The sequence below is a fragment of the Botrytis fragariae genome (genome assembly GCF_013461495.1).
Source record: "Botrytis fragariae strain BVB16 chromosome Unknown tig00000061, whole genome shotgun sequence".
Classification (NCBI taxonomy): domain Eukaryota; kingdom Fungi; phylum Ascomycota; class Leotiomycetes; order Helotiales; family Sclerotiniaceae; genus Botrytis; species Botrytis fragariae.
Window position 1 is genome coordinate 249739 of NW_023500994.1, and position 21015 is coordinate 270753.

General features: G+C 43.0%; 4 protein-coding genes across 4 annotated transcripts; 3 read left to right on the forward strand and 1 right to left on the reverse strand.

The window, feature by feature from the left end:
• Positions 1–204: 204 nt before the first annotated feature.
• On the forward strand, positions 205–1552 carry Bfra_008199 (putative acylamide-delta3 -desaturase protein; the record flags this gene model as incomplete). Its single annotated transcript, XM_037338562.1, has 2 exons — positions 205–1161; positions 1226–1552. The coding sequence occupies 2 exons, from the start codon at positions 205–207 to the stop codon at positions 1550–1552; spliced, it is 1284 nt and encodes a 427-aa protein (XP_037191868.1).
• A 704-nt stretch (positions 1553–2256) lies between these two features.
• Positions 2257–4021, reverse strand: Bfra_008200 (putative alternative oxidase protein; the record flags this gene model as incomplete). Its single annotated transcript, XM_037338563.1, is given in 3 exon segments — positions 2257–3525; positions 3537–3841; positions 3853–4021. The coding sequence occupies 3 exon segments, from the start codon at positions 4019–4021 to the stop codon at positions 2257–2259; spliced, it is 1743 nt and encodes a 580-aa protein (XP_037191869.1).
• A 900-nt stretch (positions 4022–4921) lies between these two features.
• Positions 4922–6084, forward strand: Bfra_008201 (putative formate dehydrogenase protein; the record flags this gene model as incomplete). The annotated part of the gene is made up of 3 exons (XM_037338564.1): positions 4922–5697; positions 5768–5918; positions 5965–6084. 3 exons carry the CDS (start codon positions 4922–4924, stop codon positions 6082–6084), a joined length of 1047 nt encoding a protein of 348 aa, XP_037191870.1.
• Positions 6085–18182: 12098 nt separating this feature from the next.
• On the forward strand, positions 18183–19587 carry Bfra_008202 (putative c2h2 finger domain protein; the record flags this gene model as incomplete). Its single annotated transcript, XM_037338565.1, has 2 exons — positions 18183–19373; positions 19435–19587. 2 exons carry the CDS (start codon positions 18183–18185, stop codon positions 19585–19587), a joined length of 1344 nt encoding a protein of 447 aa, XP_037191871.1.
• Between the last annotated feature and the right edge of the window lie 1428 nt (positions 19588–21015).

Below are 21015 nucleotides of genomic sequence, written 5' to 3' on the forward strand. Positions count from 1 at the left end.
CAGGTATGGTTTAGACCCTGATCTTCTCACGGTGGGTCTTCAGAGAGAATTAAGGGTATTTGCGATTTTCACAATACTAGGTAGGTGAATCTGCTAGTTCAATCGCAAAATTATGGTCCCAAAGGGATTCCTTTTGATACAAATATTCATTCATGTCCTTCTATCACAAATAATTTTGGTTAACAACCAATTATCTACAACATCATGGATCTCCAAGCCATGAATCCCAACTTGACTCAACCCGATAGAAGAGTGCTTGAGTTACTACTAAAAGATGTGCAAAAAAGTAACAAAGCCCATCCCTCGGACACTCCTGCAAGTCAAGAAAGCCAAGCTCAAATCGACGAGCAAATTTCGATTTTAGAAGCACTCAACGATGAGAGCAACGAAAAATTCCAACCTACAGTTTTTACAAGTTGGGATCAAGAAGATCTTGAGCGCCTCCCCCGTCCCTTATACCGATACGTACTTGAGCCATACATACAATGGGCGAAAGGAGTAGTACGTCGACCAACAGATGTTGTCTTCCTCACACATATCATCCTTTACCTCGCCACGTCAGTCCCAAGCGCTATCATTCTATACAACAGGTTCTCATTGATACATGGATTCTGCCATTGGATCATGCAGGCACTTTACTGCGGACCTTTCACCCTTATGCTTCACAACCATATTCATAACAACGGAGTGCTGGTAAAGAAATACGCATGGCTCGACCAAACGTTCCCATACCTCCTTGAACCCCTCATGGGCCACACACTACATTCTTATTACTACCACCATATCAAATGTCATCATGTTGAGGGCAATGGACCAGATGATCTTTCTTCGACTCTGCGGTATCAACGGGACGATATAATTGATTTCCTGAAGTACTGGGGTCGCTTTATGTTCTTTATCTGGCTTGAGCTTCCATTATACTTCTTCCGGACTAATAAAATCAGATTAGCGTGCGAGGTGCTGTTTTGGGAAATTGGCTCATACGTGGGAATGTATGTGATGGCTAGATTGAACTTCTGGCCAACCCTCTTCGTATTGCTAATACCATTCATGCAAATGCGAATTGGATTAATGGTAGGGAACTGGGGACAGCATGCATTGGTTGATGAAATTGATCCCGATTCGGATTATAGATCTTCCATTGTTCTGATTGATGTGGCGGTAAGAGACCATTCCTTGAATTCATGGCACTGTTTAGATTCATAACTGATTTCTTGTGTTGTAGAGCAACCGAAACTGCTTCAACGACGGTTGGCATACGGCCCATCATCTCAATCCACTTCGACATTGGCGCGATCAACCACTCAGTTACTTGAAAGGAAAACAAAAGTACGATTCTGGCAAAGCTCTCGTCTTCCAAAATATCGATTACATTATGATGTTCATCAAACTGATGCAGAAGGATTATGAACATCTTGCTGGATGTCTCGTTCCGACAGGGGAAAATATTGGGAAGAGCAAAGAGGAGCTGGCAGCCATGCTGAGGACGAAGACCCGCAAGTTTACGGAGGAGGATATTCAAAAGAAATTCAGAAGTAAAAAGGTTTCCTAGAGTTTCCTTGGGAAAACATGCCTACTATCCAGAAACACTATAGGTCACAGGACGATTATCTGCGCCTGTGGCCAAGCGGCAATTCCTGCGAAATCCGTTGTCTCATGAAGTCCACGTCTAAAGTCAGGTGTAGGAAGAAAGGGAATGGAAGAGTCGCAACAACCGTTCTTGATCCGCTATCTTTTTAGGGCATTCCGGTGCTTTCGTATACGTACAGATCAAGCATAAAGAATGTTTGAAGCTACAACATCATGATCAAACAGGCTTACATCCATTGCCAAAGTTGGCCATTCCGATACAACATATAGCACTAGCGAGGGGCGTCTCAAATGTCCTGAACATACCTCAAGTACATATATGTGGGTTGTATGGAATTTATCCAAACATCGGAGGAGGATAAATTATAAATTGGCTAGCATGGTACAATAATATAATGTTGAATTCGTTTTAGTTGTTGCCACTCTTTTTCCTGGTTCGATATGTTAGCAAACACACGTTGACTCCAGTGCCTGAATATAAAAGTTTGACGGTGCAATTTGATACCGGACATGAACCAAGAAATTCATTTCCGACCGAGAACCTTAAGATTGATGGCTTGAAAGGCTGTCTGCATAAACAATGTAACTAATTCTTCTTATATCACATAAACGTATATTCATCCATCTAACTGTCAAACATCAACTCAAAGTCTCTACTTGCAACTCTCAAGGGTAAGAGTCCATATTACTGAACCCGCCCGTGTTAATGACTAATATCTTAGTCGTCTCATCTCCTTTTAAAGCAGGTACTTGATCCCATAATCTCGTCAGTCCATCCCTTCTGCTTCCCGGATTGACATAAGTCTCCCAGTAGTCCTGCTCGAGCTCCACAGTACGCGCATATGCAATAGTTTGGGAAAATGTCGACATCCATACTCCGAGAAAAAGGGCTGCTTCAACCAACACAGCATAGTCAATAATAGCTATGGTGTCGAATTCCATTTCTTCTAATAACAGAGATGGTTCAGAAAGAGATGATGCCAAATTCCACTTATCATAAACTCGATACCCTAGTGCCGAAAGGGGCTCACGAAACGTTGAGATGGCTGCTTCATCCCCACAGCTTATATATATGGTCTTGATAGCCTCGGTAACCCCTTGGGCAGTAGATGCAAGCTCGATTTCCTGTGTGAAAAACTTCATTTGATCTTCCCGTGAACCGAAATTCTGGGGCCAATCGCTTTCACCCCGGAAATGAACTCCGATATATCCATCGCGTAACTCTGGACTATATCGAAGCCTCGATCCGAGATCGAGTAACTTCCGATTGTATCTTAGAGTACGGAAGAGCTCTTTTTGTAGGGCTTGTTCCGAGTCATATGTATAATTGTATGCATATATTGTATCACCAAAGCCGACCGCGATTGGATTGTCGGCTGAAATAGATGAGAGGGAAAGGGATTCCAAATGCTCGTTCACTATAGCTTTAAACGTGCCGATGTGGTGACTGGCATCTCCGTGTTCTCTCTTCTTCATTTGTACGATTTTATCCTCGTCTATCCCAGAAACATCCCCACATTGTCGGATTTCTAGCTCTGGGCATGCGGAACTCATTTCCTGGAGAAGATACTCAATATCCCAATATACGTCTGGACATAGGGTATTATCAGTGGTGTCGCCATAGTCAACGACGTTCTCAGTGTTGCGATGCGATTGCACTGTGGGAAGGATGATTCCGGAACCGAGGTCTAGAGCCAAACGAAGACAAGTTTGTAAACGATTACGGGCATTGTTTAGACCACCGCAGATGGATGTAGAGTTGGGACCACACCAGGAGTGGCACTGGAGGTAGAGCCCGGGTTGAAATGTGGTGGTTTCGCAGAGCGAACGGAGAGCGAGGAACTTGTATTTGCCGTTCGCTTCTTCCACTTTGTTATTGTTCGTATCCTCATGATTAATGTCTTCCCCCTCGGTCATCTCTACGTCCATTTCTGCCTCCCATTCACATTTTCTTCCGTCTCTTCGTCTTCTTCGTTCTCTTTTCTTTCTTGCTCCTCTTTTGCTTTCCTCTCCTGATCTTCTTTTTCCTCTTGAACCCTTTTGTCCTCTGCTTCCTTCTCCTCTCTTAATCTTTTCTTCTCTTTCTCCTCTTTCAACACTTTCTCCTCATGCGGACTGGCATCACCGGGTGCACTTTTCCCCCTCCCCATTCCAATTTCTTCTAGTCTTCCTAATTTACTCTCCTCTGATTCCTTATTCCCTGCTCCTCCGCTTCCACCGCCCCCGCGCCAACCCGCTCTTCTAGTACCCCCTCATCCTCACCACCAATCATTGACGGTGGGAACTTCAAACTTCCCCTGTCCTTCCTTTCCCCACTATTGGTTTCTTTGCCATCATTCAAATGTACTTTCCCCGATATCGAATTTCCATAATATATCACCCAAACAAACAACAAAGATGCTATAATGAAATTGTGATATCTAGTCACCATGATTGCAGGGTCGAAAATGGCGATAGATCACAAGACTTCAGGGAATCAGGTTTAAGAGTACTGATGAACAGGAGAGAAACATTACAGCAGATCCTCCTAGATTATAAAACATGTTGGTAGTTTCTACAAAATTGGCACGAAAGCTACACAATACCTGTTCTCAGAAATAAAGACATTGTGACTCGATATCGACAAATGCGTCGATCAAAAGAGTAATCATTGAGAGAAAATAAATGCTGAATGGATGCAAACACAATTTTACGATGCATTAGAAGAGCTTTTAGCTTTTTGCGGGAAGGTGGTAGCTCATATGTGCAGCACAAGCTCTGTTTTCGGAAAACATCACTGAGTTGTGGAATCGACGAAAACGATGAAAGTTGCGAAGGGTTTCAATTCAAGCACGACGAAGAACAAAACCAAATGCGAAAGAACATTTCTATTGCCAAACTGATGTTTGAAAAGCATACTGAGAGAAGCCTTTGAAAGTCTAGTCTGGTTTATGTAAAAAAAAAAAAGAGAAAATAGGTGAAGAAATTTGACATTTGGAAAATGACAGTCTTTCTTGTGTGAGACGGTATCCATGTCTGATGTTTTTGAAATTTTGATGCGCATCAAAGAAGGAGAAAGAGAAAGCCATCACAAGAGTTACTTTTCCTAACAACAGTAAGGAGTTTAAATCCATGTATATCATTATCATTATCATATTTACTGAAAGCCTCACTTAAAATTGTCTCAGATACACATATTTCCGAATTTGGAGAAAAAGCAAACTCTGAATGCGGCATGGCGAATTCCAAGCACATCATCCCTAGAACAGGGGAAATAAATCTCAATTTATACAGTTACAAATCTCAGGAGCTGCTGGTGTCTTCAACTCCATTTACATAATTCGGGATAGCTATGTTGGGTAACCACAACGTCAGCACGGCCAAAGAAAACTTCCTCAAGGCCAAACCTCGAAAACTGCTCTTTCCAGTCATCTATCTCACGATATTCATTTTATTCGTACGAACTGCAATCGAGCACTCGAGAAATGATGGAAATCCATGGAGTGTCAGCTTTGGGGCCGATAACTCAACTCGTGTAGCTCACAATGATATGACATCAACACTCTCATCAGGAGATCTCGGAGCAAAGCCCCAGCCCCCAACAGCAAATATAACCACCAGCAACAAAGTAGCCGTCATAATCGAAACGCGACGCTCAGGCAACATCATTCCTCTCATTCTCCATTTCAGCGCCGTGCTAGGACCGACCTGGCCCCTCATCATCTACACGTCCGCGGAAAACTTCGGATCCTTCTCCACCTCTGCCGCACTCCTCCGACACCAGCACTCGGGCCGTATCATCGTGCGCTCTCTTGCCCCCGGTACCTGGTTCTACAACTGGGATTCTGTATCTGCGTTTCTGACTACGCGCTGGTTGTGGGAGGATCTGGCGCCGGCGGAACATATCTTGCTGTTTCAGTCGGATAGCATGTTGTGTGCGAATGCGGCGAGGAGTGTAGATGATTTTATGGAATATGATTTGATTGGTGCGCCTATTGAGCCGAAGTTCGGGCAGGGATATAATGGGGGTTTGAGTATGAGGAGTAGGAAGACTATCTTGAGAGTGTTGGATGAGTGGAAGTATAGTGATAATCCGCATCCGGCGGAGGATCAGTGGTTCTATGCTAGGTAAGTTTTGGTGGTGTGGGAATGACGAGTGATGATCTATATGGTGCTAATAAATGTGTGATGGTCTTAGGTTCAAAGATTTACAAGATCGAGAGATTGAGGAGGGTATTGAGGATGGAATTAACCTGCCGAGTATGGAGATTGCAAGAACATTTGCAGTAGAGACGATTGATCATCCTCATCCTTTAGGTGCCGACCCCCCTTTTCCTGTTTCGCTTTTTGTTGTTTTCATTTCTTTTTATCTTTTGGATGCAAGAACAAGTATAGAAACTGATACCCGAGTCAACAGGTCTTCATCAGCCTACAAGATACATCCAGCAACACATGATGAGCTTGGATGAATGGTGTCCGGAATATAAATTGGCCACCACAGATCGAATTTCTTGAATTGACTTGGTGAAAGGGAGCCCATAGCTGTGATACTAAATGGGGCGGAAGGGAATGGGTAATAGGTCCTCTTTGATTTGTTGGGTTGACATATGATGAAGAATTGCATTGTGTTGAATAGATGGATATACATTGGAAGTTCTCTTTGATAGTGGGAATAATATAGCGAATCTGGGAATTGTCTAAGATTTGGTTTTCAGCGGAGAATGAGATTGATAAACAAAGTATTATTTTCACGAACAACTACTTTCTTTGAATACCAGAGAGGCTCATCAGTCGAGCACCAGTATCTTTCCCTATTTGGATTACGACATATATATCCATATCAACATAAGCATCCATCCTCCGTGTTACAACTCCCTAAAAGCCTAGGCATGGTTTTTTATGTTCTCTTGTGAAGCCTCGATATAGCCTCACACGCAATAGGACCTGGCTTCGCCCAAAAATCCTTCGGCAAACAAAACATACCGAATTTCCCCGTCATTTCCATCTCGCCATGACTTCTCCAGATAATGTTCAGGAACAACACTAAATAAGAAGGCTTTAATACCCCATCCCCTTCCAACAACTACACTTATAGAATCTTGATCATTTCAATTCCATCATTCGGAGGATCGAAAACCCCTATTCCACGCAGAAAGTGCAGGAACCTGGTTCTAAAAGACGGTCGGGAGTCGAACCAGAACCAAGATGAGTAATACTACATGTGAGTATTTCCATATACACCTTTGATTGGAAATTCGACCGCGATACGTGCTACATGTTGACTATAGGCCCCAGGGTTTTTCAAAAAGGTAGGCTTCTCGGCAATCTAAGTCAAAAAGCATCCATCCCTCTTCTGAGCATTTTAACATTCTTGCTCAGAGTAATCACCCGATAGCCCTTCGACAAAGACCTAGAAGGGTATACATGGCTGGGCCACGATGAACGGAGATCCTGTTAAGAGGGGACTCATGGAACTTTCCCCGAGAATCCTTCTCTGGTACGTGAATGAGCCCTTAATCTCATGGTCACCAAATCTCCGATATGGTTTTTGGTATATAGTACTTCCTTGTTTAATAACATGCAACTTTTTAATGCTTACTTGCTCCGAACCCTCTTCTGTTGTGAACAGGGAGCCCGGCATAGCAAAACACCCAGATTCAAAGATTATTGATTAAAGTCACCTCGGCTTCAAAAACAGAACAATATCTTGCCCATCCCTGTACTTGACCTAAAACGCCCTTCACTGTATACACTTTAAGCCGACCGAGAAGTTTAAGGCATTGAAAATTTGATTTTATCAGACGGAAGAAGAGAGAGAAAGTTCTTGATATGCCATTTCTTTCATCAGTCGCGCATTCAAGGAATCATCGTCTTCAAACAGAAGTCAGGATTGGGATTTGAAAGAAATAATGAAATCCACATTTACCTTTTCGATATTGATACCTTAGTGCTATATATGATTCTTATTGGTATAAATCATTCAGTGCTGCAAATTCCTTCAACGAGACATTGTGAATTTGATGGGACAGTACATGTGAGCACAGTGGATAAAGTTCGGATCAGGTGCCGAATTATCTGACGGAGTGTAGATATAACTCTGTCGGTGTGATGTTAGCTTCATCTGTATGCTCACTGTCTTGTCAAGTGATGCTTGGGGGTGTGAAAATAGCACAGCAATTGAGGCGAGATTGAAGAAGAGATAAGATTCCAAGTCAATGAATGAAAGTAATATTAGGTCAATAAAATAGGAGATAGAAATGGAAATGCAGCAAAATAAATTCACATTAATTTGTTCAATACTTTGTAACTCCGTTTACGCACATAGGAAGGAGGGAGGACAACAATATCAATCTACCACTTTTACTTTCTTCATGTTCATTGGATCCTTTGGATCAACGAGGGTGCATTTCATCTTCGAGTGAGAACAATGACTCCAGTTCGAACGCACAGTGGATGGGTGGCATAACTCATCCGCATCTGCACCCTAATTATTTCTTTATATATGACAAAACAAGAAATTCAATTCATGTACAATCAATAACCGTTGCTTATCATCTCGTATTGTGGCCAAATAACGACAGAGAATGCCTCTCACGAGTGACTATCGATTGCACTGCCTCAGACTGCCCAGTGACATACTATCTAGATGTGTACATCAATTCCCAGCAATCTGGCTACGGTTAGCGTGTGTGCGTGCGTTCAGACTCTGCTCACCGGCCGTCATCATGTATTAGAAACAAGAACACTAATAGCTCAACCTAATATTCACGCACGCGGTGCGCGCTTGTCAATTCAAATACTTTTGGGGGGCATTTAGCTTTGACTGGGATCACCTAGATGTGTAAATCTAGCTTGAGACTTTAACACCGACTGTTTAACTGCAAGCACTGAAATGTTGATTGATAACGACGCTAGCTCCGGAGCCGACCGTAATAAGAAGAAAAAAGAAGATGGATAAAAACCCAACCTAGTGGTTCGATAATCTAGATCTCACCACGTTGACAATGGATTTGTGAGGAAAATCCATGCACGAGTGACCAGGGGAGGCGAAGTCCCGACGCTGAATCAGAGCTGCCGATGGATCTACTGAGATCTAGACCCGGACTATCCGCACGGTGCATGCATGAAATTTAGTTTCGAAAGTGTAAATGCTAAATAGCGAGGAAAAGGGAAGCGACGGCCTACACTAGTGAGCTCGGGCTTTCTCCAGATTGTGTCTTGTTCGGGGGTTTTTTTGTGTGTTCGGCGTTTTCGTTAGACTTTAGTCGGCAACGCTATCTTGAGACTAGGTGCAAATGCTCACAAGCGTGCATATCGACACCGCACGCGATTCTCAACACGGAGCAGTGCAAGGACATAGCAGAATGTCCAAGTGAAGAGAGTGGACGTGGGTGGGAAATATTGGGGTAATGACAAGTTGATGCATGCTTAATACTGTATCCTTCCTAGCTAGCGGCCACGCCGAAAGCCTTCTAATGCCAAAAACAGCCATCTACCGGTTAATAGGCTTTTTGTTCCTGTGCTAGTCAATAGTATGTGTACCAGACTGGTGGATTGTTGAAGGCACGAGGCAAGCTGACTGAGGGAGTCGAGGTGAAATTACATGGGTGGAGGGTATGTGACATATCTAGCCCGGATCGTTCCATGCTTTGCAGCAAAACGGTTCGGAGATATATCGTTTTGGGAATTAGTATCGGCCTTGTTGATAATTCCTCGAGATTTGATGGAAGTTGCTAGTTGGGCATGATGATACGATCTTGAATTTTCCGTGTTAGCATGATAGTTTGGCACGTCGAGAAGCGCTTGGATACAAACCAAAAAAGAAACATTTATTTCACCACATGGGAATTTTCCGATTGTCGTTCCCAGTGACCAATCAATGACAAGAATCTCCTCTCACGTTCCAACCGTCTGGTCGAAGCGGTAGTTTACCGCACTGTCTATCCCAGCCTTGTTCGGCGGTTTCGTTAGATGTTGAGGTAGCGTGCCCGGAAGGAAAACCCTTCACTATGAAAGCGATAGACGGTCTGAGTTGAGGAAGTTGGATGTTTAGTGTGATGTGATCGATGGCATCATTGACTATTTGAAAATGATTGGAAAATTCTTCAACCCGAGTGTCTTTTCGGCATAACCAGAAGAACAAGTGTTGACATCTTCCTTGCAAATTGTTAGTCTCGAGTGCTGGAATGGTTGTTTTGAGCTCACCTACCATATGAGCAACATCAAATTTAATTATACGAGACTAAGCAACCTGCGGCTCACTGGGCACATTGATTGCATTCCAATTTCTCCCCTTCAGGTAGATGGCAGCAAGATCACAAGTCAATCAGTTGAAAGAGATGGTTCGTCGCATCTCTCACCCTATTATTCTTGGTTCAGTTACAGAAGTGGTCTGGCATAATATCATCGACAGGATTCCGGATATTCTCTAGTAGACATTCAAAGAATTCTGTAGCCACAGACTTGAGGCCAATTTTCTGTGTCACAAGGCGTACCGTGGAAGGAATGCATGATCATTCCACCTCTCAAGTTCACGGGGCCCATCAAGTAGCAGGCCCAAACGTATGCATTTCGCACCTGCACTTCCAAACCTAATTCTCACTTCTAGAACAGTAGGGAGTGAATGAGTTGGAGCCTTGAAACAGGATGATGCGTGTCGGATGAAGATTTTAATTTACAATTCCTCCTTGAAGCAAGGAGCATATCACACCCACCATCATGTATACTTCACCGTTATCAGCCCATCTCACCACTGTCAGGTGTTCCGGAAGGCTTCCTACCGCCCTCTGCAAGTATACACGGTGCGGCTGACTTTTGGCGTTGCATTTGAAATATGAGACCGGCATCTTCCTTTGAATGCATGACCCATTTGGAATGTGTTACTTCATGTTGGCAAAGTGTCATAGGATGGATTTCATAATTTTACAAGACGGTGCTAGTGTATCTTGAACATGTTGGAATAGAAGCGTAGTATTATTTCGGAAACATAGAATACAACAACGATGAACCTTGAAGTGTCACAGTGACCATGTGCACCTGTCAGTGTCTCGTCCTTTCAGCTTTTCCCCCGCAATTAAGCTGTCAATCCAATGCATCTCATGATTTCCATCCGTAACAAGAACGTGGATTCTCTACATTGACATGCCGGTGAATGGTGGCTTCCCTTCTCGCTTTCGCTCCCCCTTCCTTCTTTCACATTGAAGGCGTACAAAGCTATCCTTCAGCGAAAGAGTGTGACAGTAACATCGGGATATTAATTACATAGGTAAACTAATCACCTAATTCACAAGTTCAGAACTAGTTCAGTGGTACCAGTTCAATACTATTCGCAGCCGCAAATGTCATTTCATAAGTACCAGGTACCTTTGTAACCAACGCAGCGGCTATATTCTGTGTCCAATGTGCTTCGGAAATGTATCTATTTCTAGTAAATTCTTTAATAATCTCCGATGTGTTTGACGCCTACTCAGGTAACCAAGCGAATCAGAAATCTGTGCTCAAGACTGAATTAAATATCTCAAATATATCAACCGACACAAGTCTTATATCGAAGGAGATTATTGGGGGCGAAGAAAGGCGGTATGTAATTAGACCCCTCCATCTGCATCTAGGCTTATTTGCCCCAGGACATATCCACAAGATTGTAGCCTAGAAGCCATGGACATTCAGTACACATGGCATTCCAAGATCCGACGATGACATCTCGCCATCAAAGTGCTTCTACAGAGCCAGAAACAAATCTCAAATCGTGTACTACCATCGTGTGAATCCTGACCTGTAGTTAGCAAATCATTTAGAGTCTAGCGCCAAGACGTGTTCTTGCTTATTTTTATAGGGAAATGTACGCGGCTCCTCAAGTAATGTCAAAAAAGTCTGCAGCACTAGCAGGGAATCATGGACGATTTTCATGTAAGTCGTCGGAGCTCAAAGTTTGGAAGGGTGGTGTAAGCAGACCTGCTCGCAACAAAGCATCCTGTAGTAGGTTAATTATAATGTATTCAGAAGGATTCCGAAATGCAGTGGTACGTGACGGGCACTCCCACGGTTTTTTCCATGTCAATCTTCTGGAAGGTCCATGGGTATAATTTAGAGTATCTGTAGAAAAGCCATCGACGGAAAAGGTGGAAAGCCACCAGATGTGGGAAAATTCAAAAACCACATCTGCCACACCCGCTTTGCTGGAAGGGCTGCTGAGAGAAAGCATGATGAATGGCATCGCTTATGTCTCCACCAAACCCTTCTATTTACCATGCATACATAGAGTATGTAAAGCATGCAGTGAGAAACTGCAATGCAACAGCCGGATACCGAATGTGTAGAGGAGAAGCGTGTTGCAGTTACGAATGCAAGCTGAAAATCTCTAGGGATGTCGACGTTGTGTATTATAGCGGATCTATAGTAGCTAGACAGGTAAGGTCAAAGGATTTTCGATTTGAGTAGGGTTTAAGATAGGGTCAGTAAGTATTGATGTGCGGTAATCAGAATAAGGATAATGGTAATTATAATCATCCTACTCGTATCATCCTACTATTGGTAGTTAGTCATTCAGTAGGAATTTATTACTGTTCATCGACATCACCATTTGCCCCAAGAAATGATTTTATTGGCATTTCCCCTCCCCCAAACGAAAAGAACTGAGAGTCGGGAGTGGGATATAATGCAAGCAGAGTCGATCAATCGGATCAATTCAGACATTGATTACCTCAAATCTCGACAATGTTGGTGATACGAGGAAACCGGAAGATTTCCCCCTCCTGCGCTTTTACGTTAGGCATCAGTATTCCAGGGTATGATTCCGGTTCGAATGGTCAAAGCCAAAGCCGTCTTACTGTTTGGATACTTCAGTACCTACTTGCATAGTACATACCGAAACCACCAGATGAAAGAAGAGTAAAGAGAAATATCCAACGGTCGAATGGTAACTCCCATCCAAATTGGAGATTTCCCGTTTTTGATCCCTGGTTGAAAGGGAATATATGCTTGTTCGCTCTAGGATTAATAAGGTGGGATGATCAATACTTGATTTTACTTAGTTTTCTCATTTACCCCTTCATTCACCCCGGAATTGAACGACCACTGTACCTGTTGGAACCACTGTAGGGGTAATGATAGGGATGAGCCGTAGGCCGCGATGTGTAGCGACCGTACCCTAAAATTGAACCTGAAGCCCCCATACTATTACTATCGATCGTTCGGTCGCCTCTACCGTCGGATGATGATTGTGGAAGTGGATAGCGAGAAATACTACCTGACCCATATGTGCACATGTGAATGATGAAGAACACTGGGCGTATACCGGCGTTGTAGATATTCAGGCACTGTGCTTCAAAATGTGGTACAGAAGAACCCAAGAACCATTGGAGAATTCCACAAATCTATCTTCTCTTGATGAGAACAACCTTATTGGTATTTTGGAGGGGGTTACTGTGGTACCTGCCTTGTATGGATTTTCTTGCGAGTTGGTGTGTACACTTTCATCTGGGCAGGGTACCATTTTCAGTTGATTGGCACTGTACTGCACCTTCATAAGGACACTCCGATGCTTTCCGTCCTTACATAGTACATATATACATACATCCCATACATTCTTCTCTTTTCCCATTCCAATCAACTAAAGCATCTGAACATCTACAAAGTAAAATACCTCATTCTCATATCGCATCGAAGCTTAGACTCATATAAGATAGTGATAGTATCGAAATCGAAATCGAGTTGTGAACATTTTGAACACAGATTCAAACAAGCGGTCTAGACCCCCATCTATCACATCACAAACCCACCAAACCCCAATCAGGCAAAATAAACGATTCAGCCAATGAAACATTTCAAAGGTCACCGAGCGAACATCGCTGAACACCGATCCTGTGCATCAAATATTTTGTATTTTGGGGGTTGTCTACAATGCAGCATCTTTACGTGCTCTCGCTAAACTCCGATTTCCTCGTCTGAAAGAGAATGTTTAGCGGGTTGAGCTGAAGTTCAAAGTCACGCATTAGATCGTGGTATAGTATAACAGTTTCAGGGTTATTTATTTGTGTTTACTCGGTATGCCAAGTCTTTTCGATAGATTGGGGATATTTGGTTGATGGGTATATGTATGTTCGACAGAAGAGCAGCTGAAATGTATTTCAGGATCATTAAATGCTGCCTGATCATAGCAAGGTCATCTGAGTACTTTGAGGGGAGATGGAGAAGGGAAAAGGTTATTTTGTTCGTTGGGTTGAAAGGAAGGATGTTTTGTCGTTGTTGAGTTAGACCAAAGAAATGGATAAGAATAGGATGTATGTCATCAAGTCACCATAGATAGATATCAAGTCAGATACTAAAATATGTAGTAGCGACGATCTACACTTAGAGGATTACCACAATATCTGACCTCAAATCTTAGAAAATACTCATCATCAACTTGATGACTACTCATTATTCATGAATCCTATCGTCTAATGAAATCCAAACCCATATTCAAATCCACATCCACATCCACATTCACATCCACATCCACATCCAAACCCGTTTCCATTTTACTTTGCTCTTTCAAACACCACCACCTCCAACCCTTCTCCCCTCCCCCTCCCCCCTACGCTAATCCCAGCAGTGAGTAAGCCATAAAAAACAAGCTTACATGGAAACGAGGATCAATGTGGGTGGTCCCCGAAGCTTAAAGACGCCAATCAATTAGACCCCTGGTCAGTGCATCCCAAAATTCCAGATTGGTCCTTTTCTTTTCTTTTCTTTTTGTCTCGAGGAAATATTTTTATCTTATTAGATTTGAGATTTTTGAGTCTTGACTAAGATGTATTGTTTTGTATTGTATACCTATGTTTTAGACCAAAAATACCTACCTCCTTACCTAGGTAAGTAAGTTCCTTCCCGAGCGCTTTCTAGACAGGAACAAATACAAATACTTATAGTAACTCAACACAAGTACCGTGAATGCGAGTGAAAAAGAAGGAAATATAACGATGGTGATAATTATAATGATACGATCGATGAACATCGAAAATGAACACGAACACGACACTATCCTAATGAAGTGCAAGCTTAAAGCATCTCGGATGTTTTCTTTTGTCACTCACTACACATGTCTTTGACAACTACCCAAATTGTCTTGGTATTATCCCAAGAAAAAAACATTCGAGGACGCCACCTATGTTTTTTACTCGTTCAAGAAGCGCTTGGGAAATGACAGAATCTAGAGTATACATATAATCATACTCATACTTATACGACAATTCCCAAATATGACAGAAGACATCCCAGATCATCGCAATCGATACTGACATACATGGCCCTGGTCTAGGAACTAACTACAGGCTGCATATTTTCTCGAGTCCGATGGTCATGCCCTGATCTTTTCCCATTCTCCGAATGCTGTACAGGATGAAGCAAGAGAGAAGCACGACGGGAAAATTGGTGTACAACGTGAACAATGAGACGTAGGAGAATAAATGTTACGACTTGAAGGGTCTAGTCTATTGACTTTTCGTACACTCAGGCTTACTGACTATTTATTCTTGATCTAGGATTCTAGGATAGGCTAATCGCTAGATACCTAAAAATATATGGTAATCATTTCGAATGAGAATGACCAAATAACAAGTTTTTTTCGTATCATATGCATCGTAAAAATAAAAAAAAGAAGCTACAGCCAATTTGATCTCACACCAGCCAGAAGTCTGGAAATCCTTAATTTGAGCATTAGAATCAAAATGTGCAGGTCAAACTGGCATTTCCTCCCCCCAAGTTCCCAAGGTTATTTTTTTCTTATTCATCCTGTTTTTCGCACGCCTTGGCTTCAAGCCGCCCGAGCTAAATAGCTCAGCCAGAACGCCTTTGGGACATACTCGCATACGCCCGAAAAAAATGCTGGGGGAAATCCTGGTAACTGAGCATGGGGAACGATGAGTTGAACTGTATTATTCCAGGCGAGACCTTTTTCAGTAATCGCGTGGTGTTGAGCCGACGGGGTGATTATTGGTATGGGGATATTGGTATGAGCTCGAAGATTACCATCAGAGTAGTGGGACAAGAGCGACTAGTAAATAGATAATGTGAAGCTATTCAGCAATACCATACGATGATTGGTAATACTATACAATACCGTCTCTGATGCTCTCCACGGAGAACACCCAGTATCTGTCCCGTCTTTTCATCATCTGATAGAAAAGTCAAGCTTTTCATTAGCTACAAAGTAGAAGAAACGATCAAAAGCAATGTGATGCATATCTTACCAAGTGCAATCCTTGTTAATCGCATAAAAGAAAGGAAGAAGGGAAAAGAGACATAGGGAGCTTTTAATAATTAAAGGAGAAATAAAATAAACAAATAAGATCCAATCAATATGAGGACGAATAGGTATTCCCCTCTCTCGATAACTGTACGATCGTAATACCATACAATTTCATAAATGACCTGTACCTATCTATGCCTATACCTAGAAGAAGAAGAAGAAGAAGAAGAAAGTAGAATATTGAATGTGAACATCCTAGGTCGGAATACCTCTATAACTCTGAAGAACGTAAGCACTTTAAATTTATTCAGCAGCAACCCTTGAGCATGCCAGAAACATAGCAAAGCACAGCTGTTGAAATTCGGGTCCAAGTCCAATTCTAGAGCTGCTGTTGAACAAAATATAGAAACACGAGACGAGACGAGACGAGACGAAGCGAAAAGAATGATTTGATCCCCAATCCATCGATCCTATATTCATCAGATATGTAGTTACAATACCAGGTTGATAATTCCATCATATTATCTGAGATCTTAAGAATTCAACCCTATGTCACTTCCTCAAATGATATAAGTCACAAAACCCTTCATTCGATCTCATCTTGGATCCAGCGTGCTTACTCGTCCGATCTACCTGTGACTCTGTTGCTCTTTCACATATTCGGACGCCAGTACACATACATCCTACATACAGCTGGACATCGCACATGGGATCCGGATATCCCCTACCAGACCCAATATCGAAAGGAACCGGATCAGCAACAAGCAGCAACCTAACATCGCATACATATTAAAGACCACCTACCTGCACATAAACCAGTACCAACGATCAATCAAACCAATCTGTCATATCAAGCAAATCATTCCGTCGCTAGCCAATCGAATCAAGCGAAGATTTGAAAATCAAATCAATATCACACTATACTAGAACGGAATCCCATCACTCCAATGTCCTTTGAACTACTCTCCATCGAGAAACAATAACCTGAAACCTTGAAGCTTCGCCCAATCTCCAGAGCTACTCCGCATACTACCATCGCTACTGAACAACCCTTAAGCCTCTAACCATCTAACATTTAAACCTTTCGACCCTCGATCCTTACCGCATCCCTCGCTCCATCGACTCTCGGCCCCAATCAATCGCAGTCGCAGGACCCCATGTCTTTTTTCAATCTAGCGTAATGTTTTCTTGAGCACACTTATTATCACTTAGCCTTATTAGCTCCCAAGAGCTCGGAGGTACCCAGCCATATGACACTAAATTAATCTAATCGCCCCAAACCGCGAAACTCTCTTTTTTTATTTATTTTTGCAATAGCTGGGACTCTCCTGGAAGCTACTCTAGCCTTACACTAGTGCACTTCCCCTTACCATCCTACTTTTACCACTCAACCAGCGAGCTCAACATCGAGTTGGTAGTATTATCTTTATTTGATATATTATATTGGTCTATACACAATACAATACAACACAGTTTATTTATATTCCTGGTTACATTATTTATTTATTTATTTATTTATATACATCTACATTTCTCCAATCCATCATCTATTTCCGATTTACCAACGACTGTGCTTGATTGTTTATTTGTTTATTCACTGGATCCAAACCATCCCCCCCGTTCCTAAGCGGTATTCCCCTTACCACGAGGTCGCCCAGGAAAATCAAATCAAATCAAATCGATCAAGCATTAGACAACCATTAGACAACCATTAAAAGGACTGCTTCACCCCTCCAGCTCTGACCAAGAAAGATCCAGCCAAACGCATCTGCAACCCACACTTCACTACCCTACGAAAGTCCACACACCACACCACACTACTCCATAAGCACAGACCATTTCCCAGACCTAATAACCTACATAAATCAAGCAGACGCCTCCCCGGCCGCCATCCAGGTGATCGACAACTCCACATTCTCCATTCCAGTAAATACACTACCAACTTCCCTAACGAACCTACGAGATTTGACTGATCTCTTGATCTCCAATATCCCGTCGTCTTTTTTGGCTCCAATCCATCCATATACTCAAAAATCAAAGGGTTCCCCAAGTTATTCAAAAAGATCAAGATAGGACTCTGACTCAAAGTGTTCTTTTGTTTCTTGTTTTTACTCGATTTTTCTTCTCTTGCTCTATCACAGTCAACTATTACATCCACAATCACAAGCAAAGGAAAACAAGTTAAAAAAGAAGGAAATATCCCCGCTCCCCATTTTTAACTACTTGTTCCCTCGTTCCCTCGCCTCGGTTGTGCATCTACCCGTCCGAACCAAATACTTTTTACACGCGACAACGTGAATTTGGTGATCCAGAACAAAAGTAAGGAGCCGTCATCATTTTAAATCCTTCATCGTGGACTTTCCAGTAATCCACCACGATTACCATGGAGACCGCCAGCTTTACAGCTCGCCGGCCCGCCGCATCCAACCTTCCCAACTTCCAGCTTCCCCCTCCAGAACCCCTTGGAATGCACCATCACAAATATCAACAACAATCCAACAACTATATTCACGGAACTACAAACAGTTCTTCCCAGCCTGTTCCTGCTGTCGCCAACAATATATTAACGCCTCCTGCCGGCGTTTCGCATGACGGCTTAAGTCCTCTTGCATCCAGCGTCAACAGTGGTAGCTCGGGTAGTTCGACCGCCGGCGTACCTCCCTATCAACCTTCGGCTTTTTGGCCAAACACTCAGTCCGGAAACAACTTCACATTTAGTTCTGCGCCACCGATGAGTGCGCCTTATGCTCAGCAACAACAACAACAAAGCTATATGAGTAGACCACTATATTCGCCCTCCATGAGTAGCTATCCAGGGTCACGAATTCCCCATTCTCCCACTTCATCAGAAGGACTGCCACCACCTACCTTTGAGAGCCTTCCTCCCTTCTCTACCGGAGTCCCAATGTCTGGTTCAGGCGGCCAACAACAAAATCTCCCCACTCTTGCACCACAAAATTCCCAGCAGCAACATATGTCCAGTCACAATCTCATGAACCTTCATCAATCCTCCTCTCAAGCACCCCAACAAGGCAACGCGCCAGCTCCCGATAACTATGGCGGACGCGCACCTCCAACTCCAAATTACTACCCCCCCTCATCCACCCCTCAACAATCAAATTTCCCCGCCTATGCCCAGCAATCACCTACACACCAATCTCCCAATGCCTCCTCCGCTCCTTCTAACCGTATTTCTCCCATCCAAACTCATCACTCGCATCCTTCCATGGGCGCACCTCACCAAGGCTATCCTTCCCGTCCTTCATACCCACATTACAATCTCCCTACCTTAGCCGCACCTATTATGTCGAATGTCCACCAACCTGGTAGTCAAATGGCACTCCTCGGCGGAATGGGCAATATGGGATATCCTCAACAAATGCCAGGGCCAATGTATGGCAGTCATCATCCTCAACAGATGCCTCAAAATGACCGTCCATTTAAATGCGATCAGTGTCCGCAATCTTTCAACCGCAACCACGATTTGAAACGTCATAAGCGTATTCACTTATCTGTGAAGCCATTCCCATGCGGTCATTGTGAAAAGAGTTTCTCGAGAAAAGATGCTTTAAAGGTTCGTTTTCCTTCCCTTTCTCAATATGTTTATCCTTGATCACAGACTAACCCCAACCCAGAGACACATACTCGTCAAAGGCTGCGGAACAAAGGCTGCAAATGGCGCTACGAATACCAATGGGGGTTCTCAATCGCCTATCGATAAATCTGATATCTTAAGTGATTCTACCAACGACGAGAGCCCGGAGATGGTAAAGAAGGAATTGTCATAAGAACGTGACAATCTATCCTCATGACTTGTCGATTTCTTTTCTTTTCTTTTGTTGAAATGCGAATTTCAACGAGATGGCAAGCACACACTATAAACGCAAACCGATGTGCAAGCCTGGGTTGGCGGATGGGTATTCATTCGGCGCCTTGACACCAAAGGATATGGGCGTTCGGAATCTATCTGGAGGATATGGGGTTGGATGGGAGGGTTAGGGATGAGGATGATGTGGGATATAACTTACACTGTATGACTGGGCGGACATCTTCTTTCGAATAGGACAACACAGAACTCTAAGAAAGTTGAAGATGAGGTTGGTGGCGTTGTTATGTGGTTCTCTACAATCATGTTCATGAAACCTTGAGCATTTTGACAGAAGTTTTTCTGTTCTTTTTCTTTTCTACAAAAAAAATCCCAGAATCTGGGCCTTGGTGTGGAATATAGTATCTTATCAGAGTGGATTTGTTTCGGAGTTGCGGATCTGTCGATATGTCTGTACGACATCTCGATTTGGGCGGGATGGAAATGAATGGGTACCTGGCTCCGATGGGATAGCATTGGGAAGCGAAATGCGAAATGGGACCTGGGTGGAGCTTTGGCGTGGGAGTCGATTCGGTAAATACCTTTGAATGCGTTTTGCTTGTATGTTTATCTTCTGTATTCGATTTGGGGGATGGAGAGAGGAAAGCCTCTTTTCTTTCCCTATTTACTCTGCTCTCTTCTTTATATCTCCTTGCCCTGTCAGGCGATGAGTATACGATGTGGGGAATAGGTGATGGGTGTGTCTTGCACGCTTGCTTACGTGTCCCATGTTGTGGTTTGGGTTCGATCTATGACATTAGCGGGGAAGGGGGGTGAATGAAGAACGATTTCTTGGAGCAATCTAGCTAGCGATATCAGATTTTGACCATTTTACTTTTGTGCCCGAGAATTTATCAAATTACATCAAATCATATCGAACCAAGCTGTGAAATGGATTGCGGATGCCGAGGTTCTTGGTATGATTGTATGCTTTGAACAGTGTCGGCTCATTGCTTGAGTCTTTGGATATTGGCAATAGATGAATAGCTTGGTTGATTCAATTCTTCCAGCTTTTCTTCTTGCTTCGATATTTTTTAGAGTCCATGACAAGTGGACTGGCTGGCTGCAGAGATTTCTGCCTTTCGATGTGTACGTACAATGTATAAAGGAAACGGGATTGCTGTCCCTCTCCCCTTGGCCAATAGAACTAAGCAAAACCTCGGGATTCCACCCTTATCTAGACCAATTATCTGGATTGTGAAAGGTTTTCACTAAAACACCTTGAATTGAGATGAGATTCCCACCTATTTATCCGGCTCCGGAAAGAGCGCTTTGATACAAGAAATCTCTCAGCTTATCAAGTTCTCAATTACTCAGAACAGAGGAATTCCCGAAATCGAATGTAAAATGT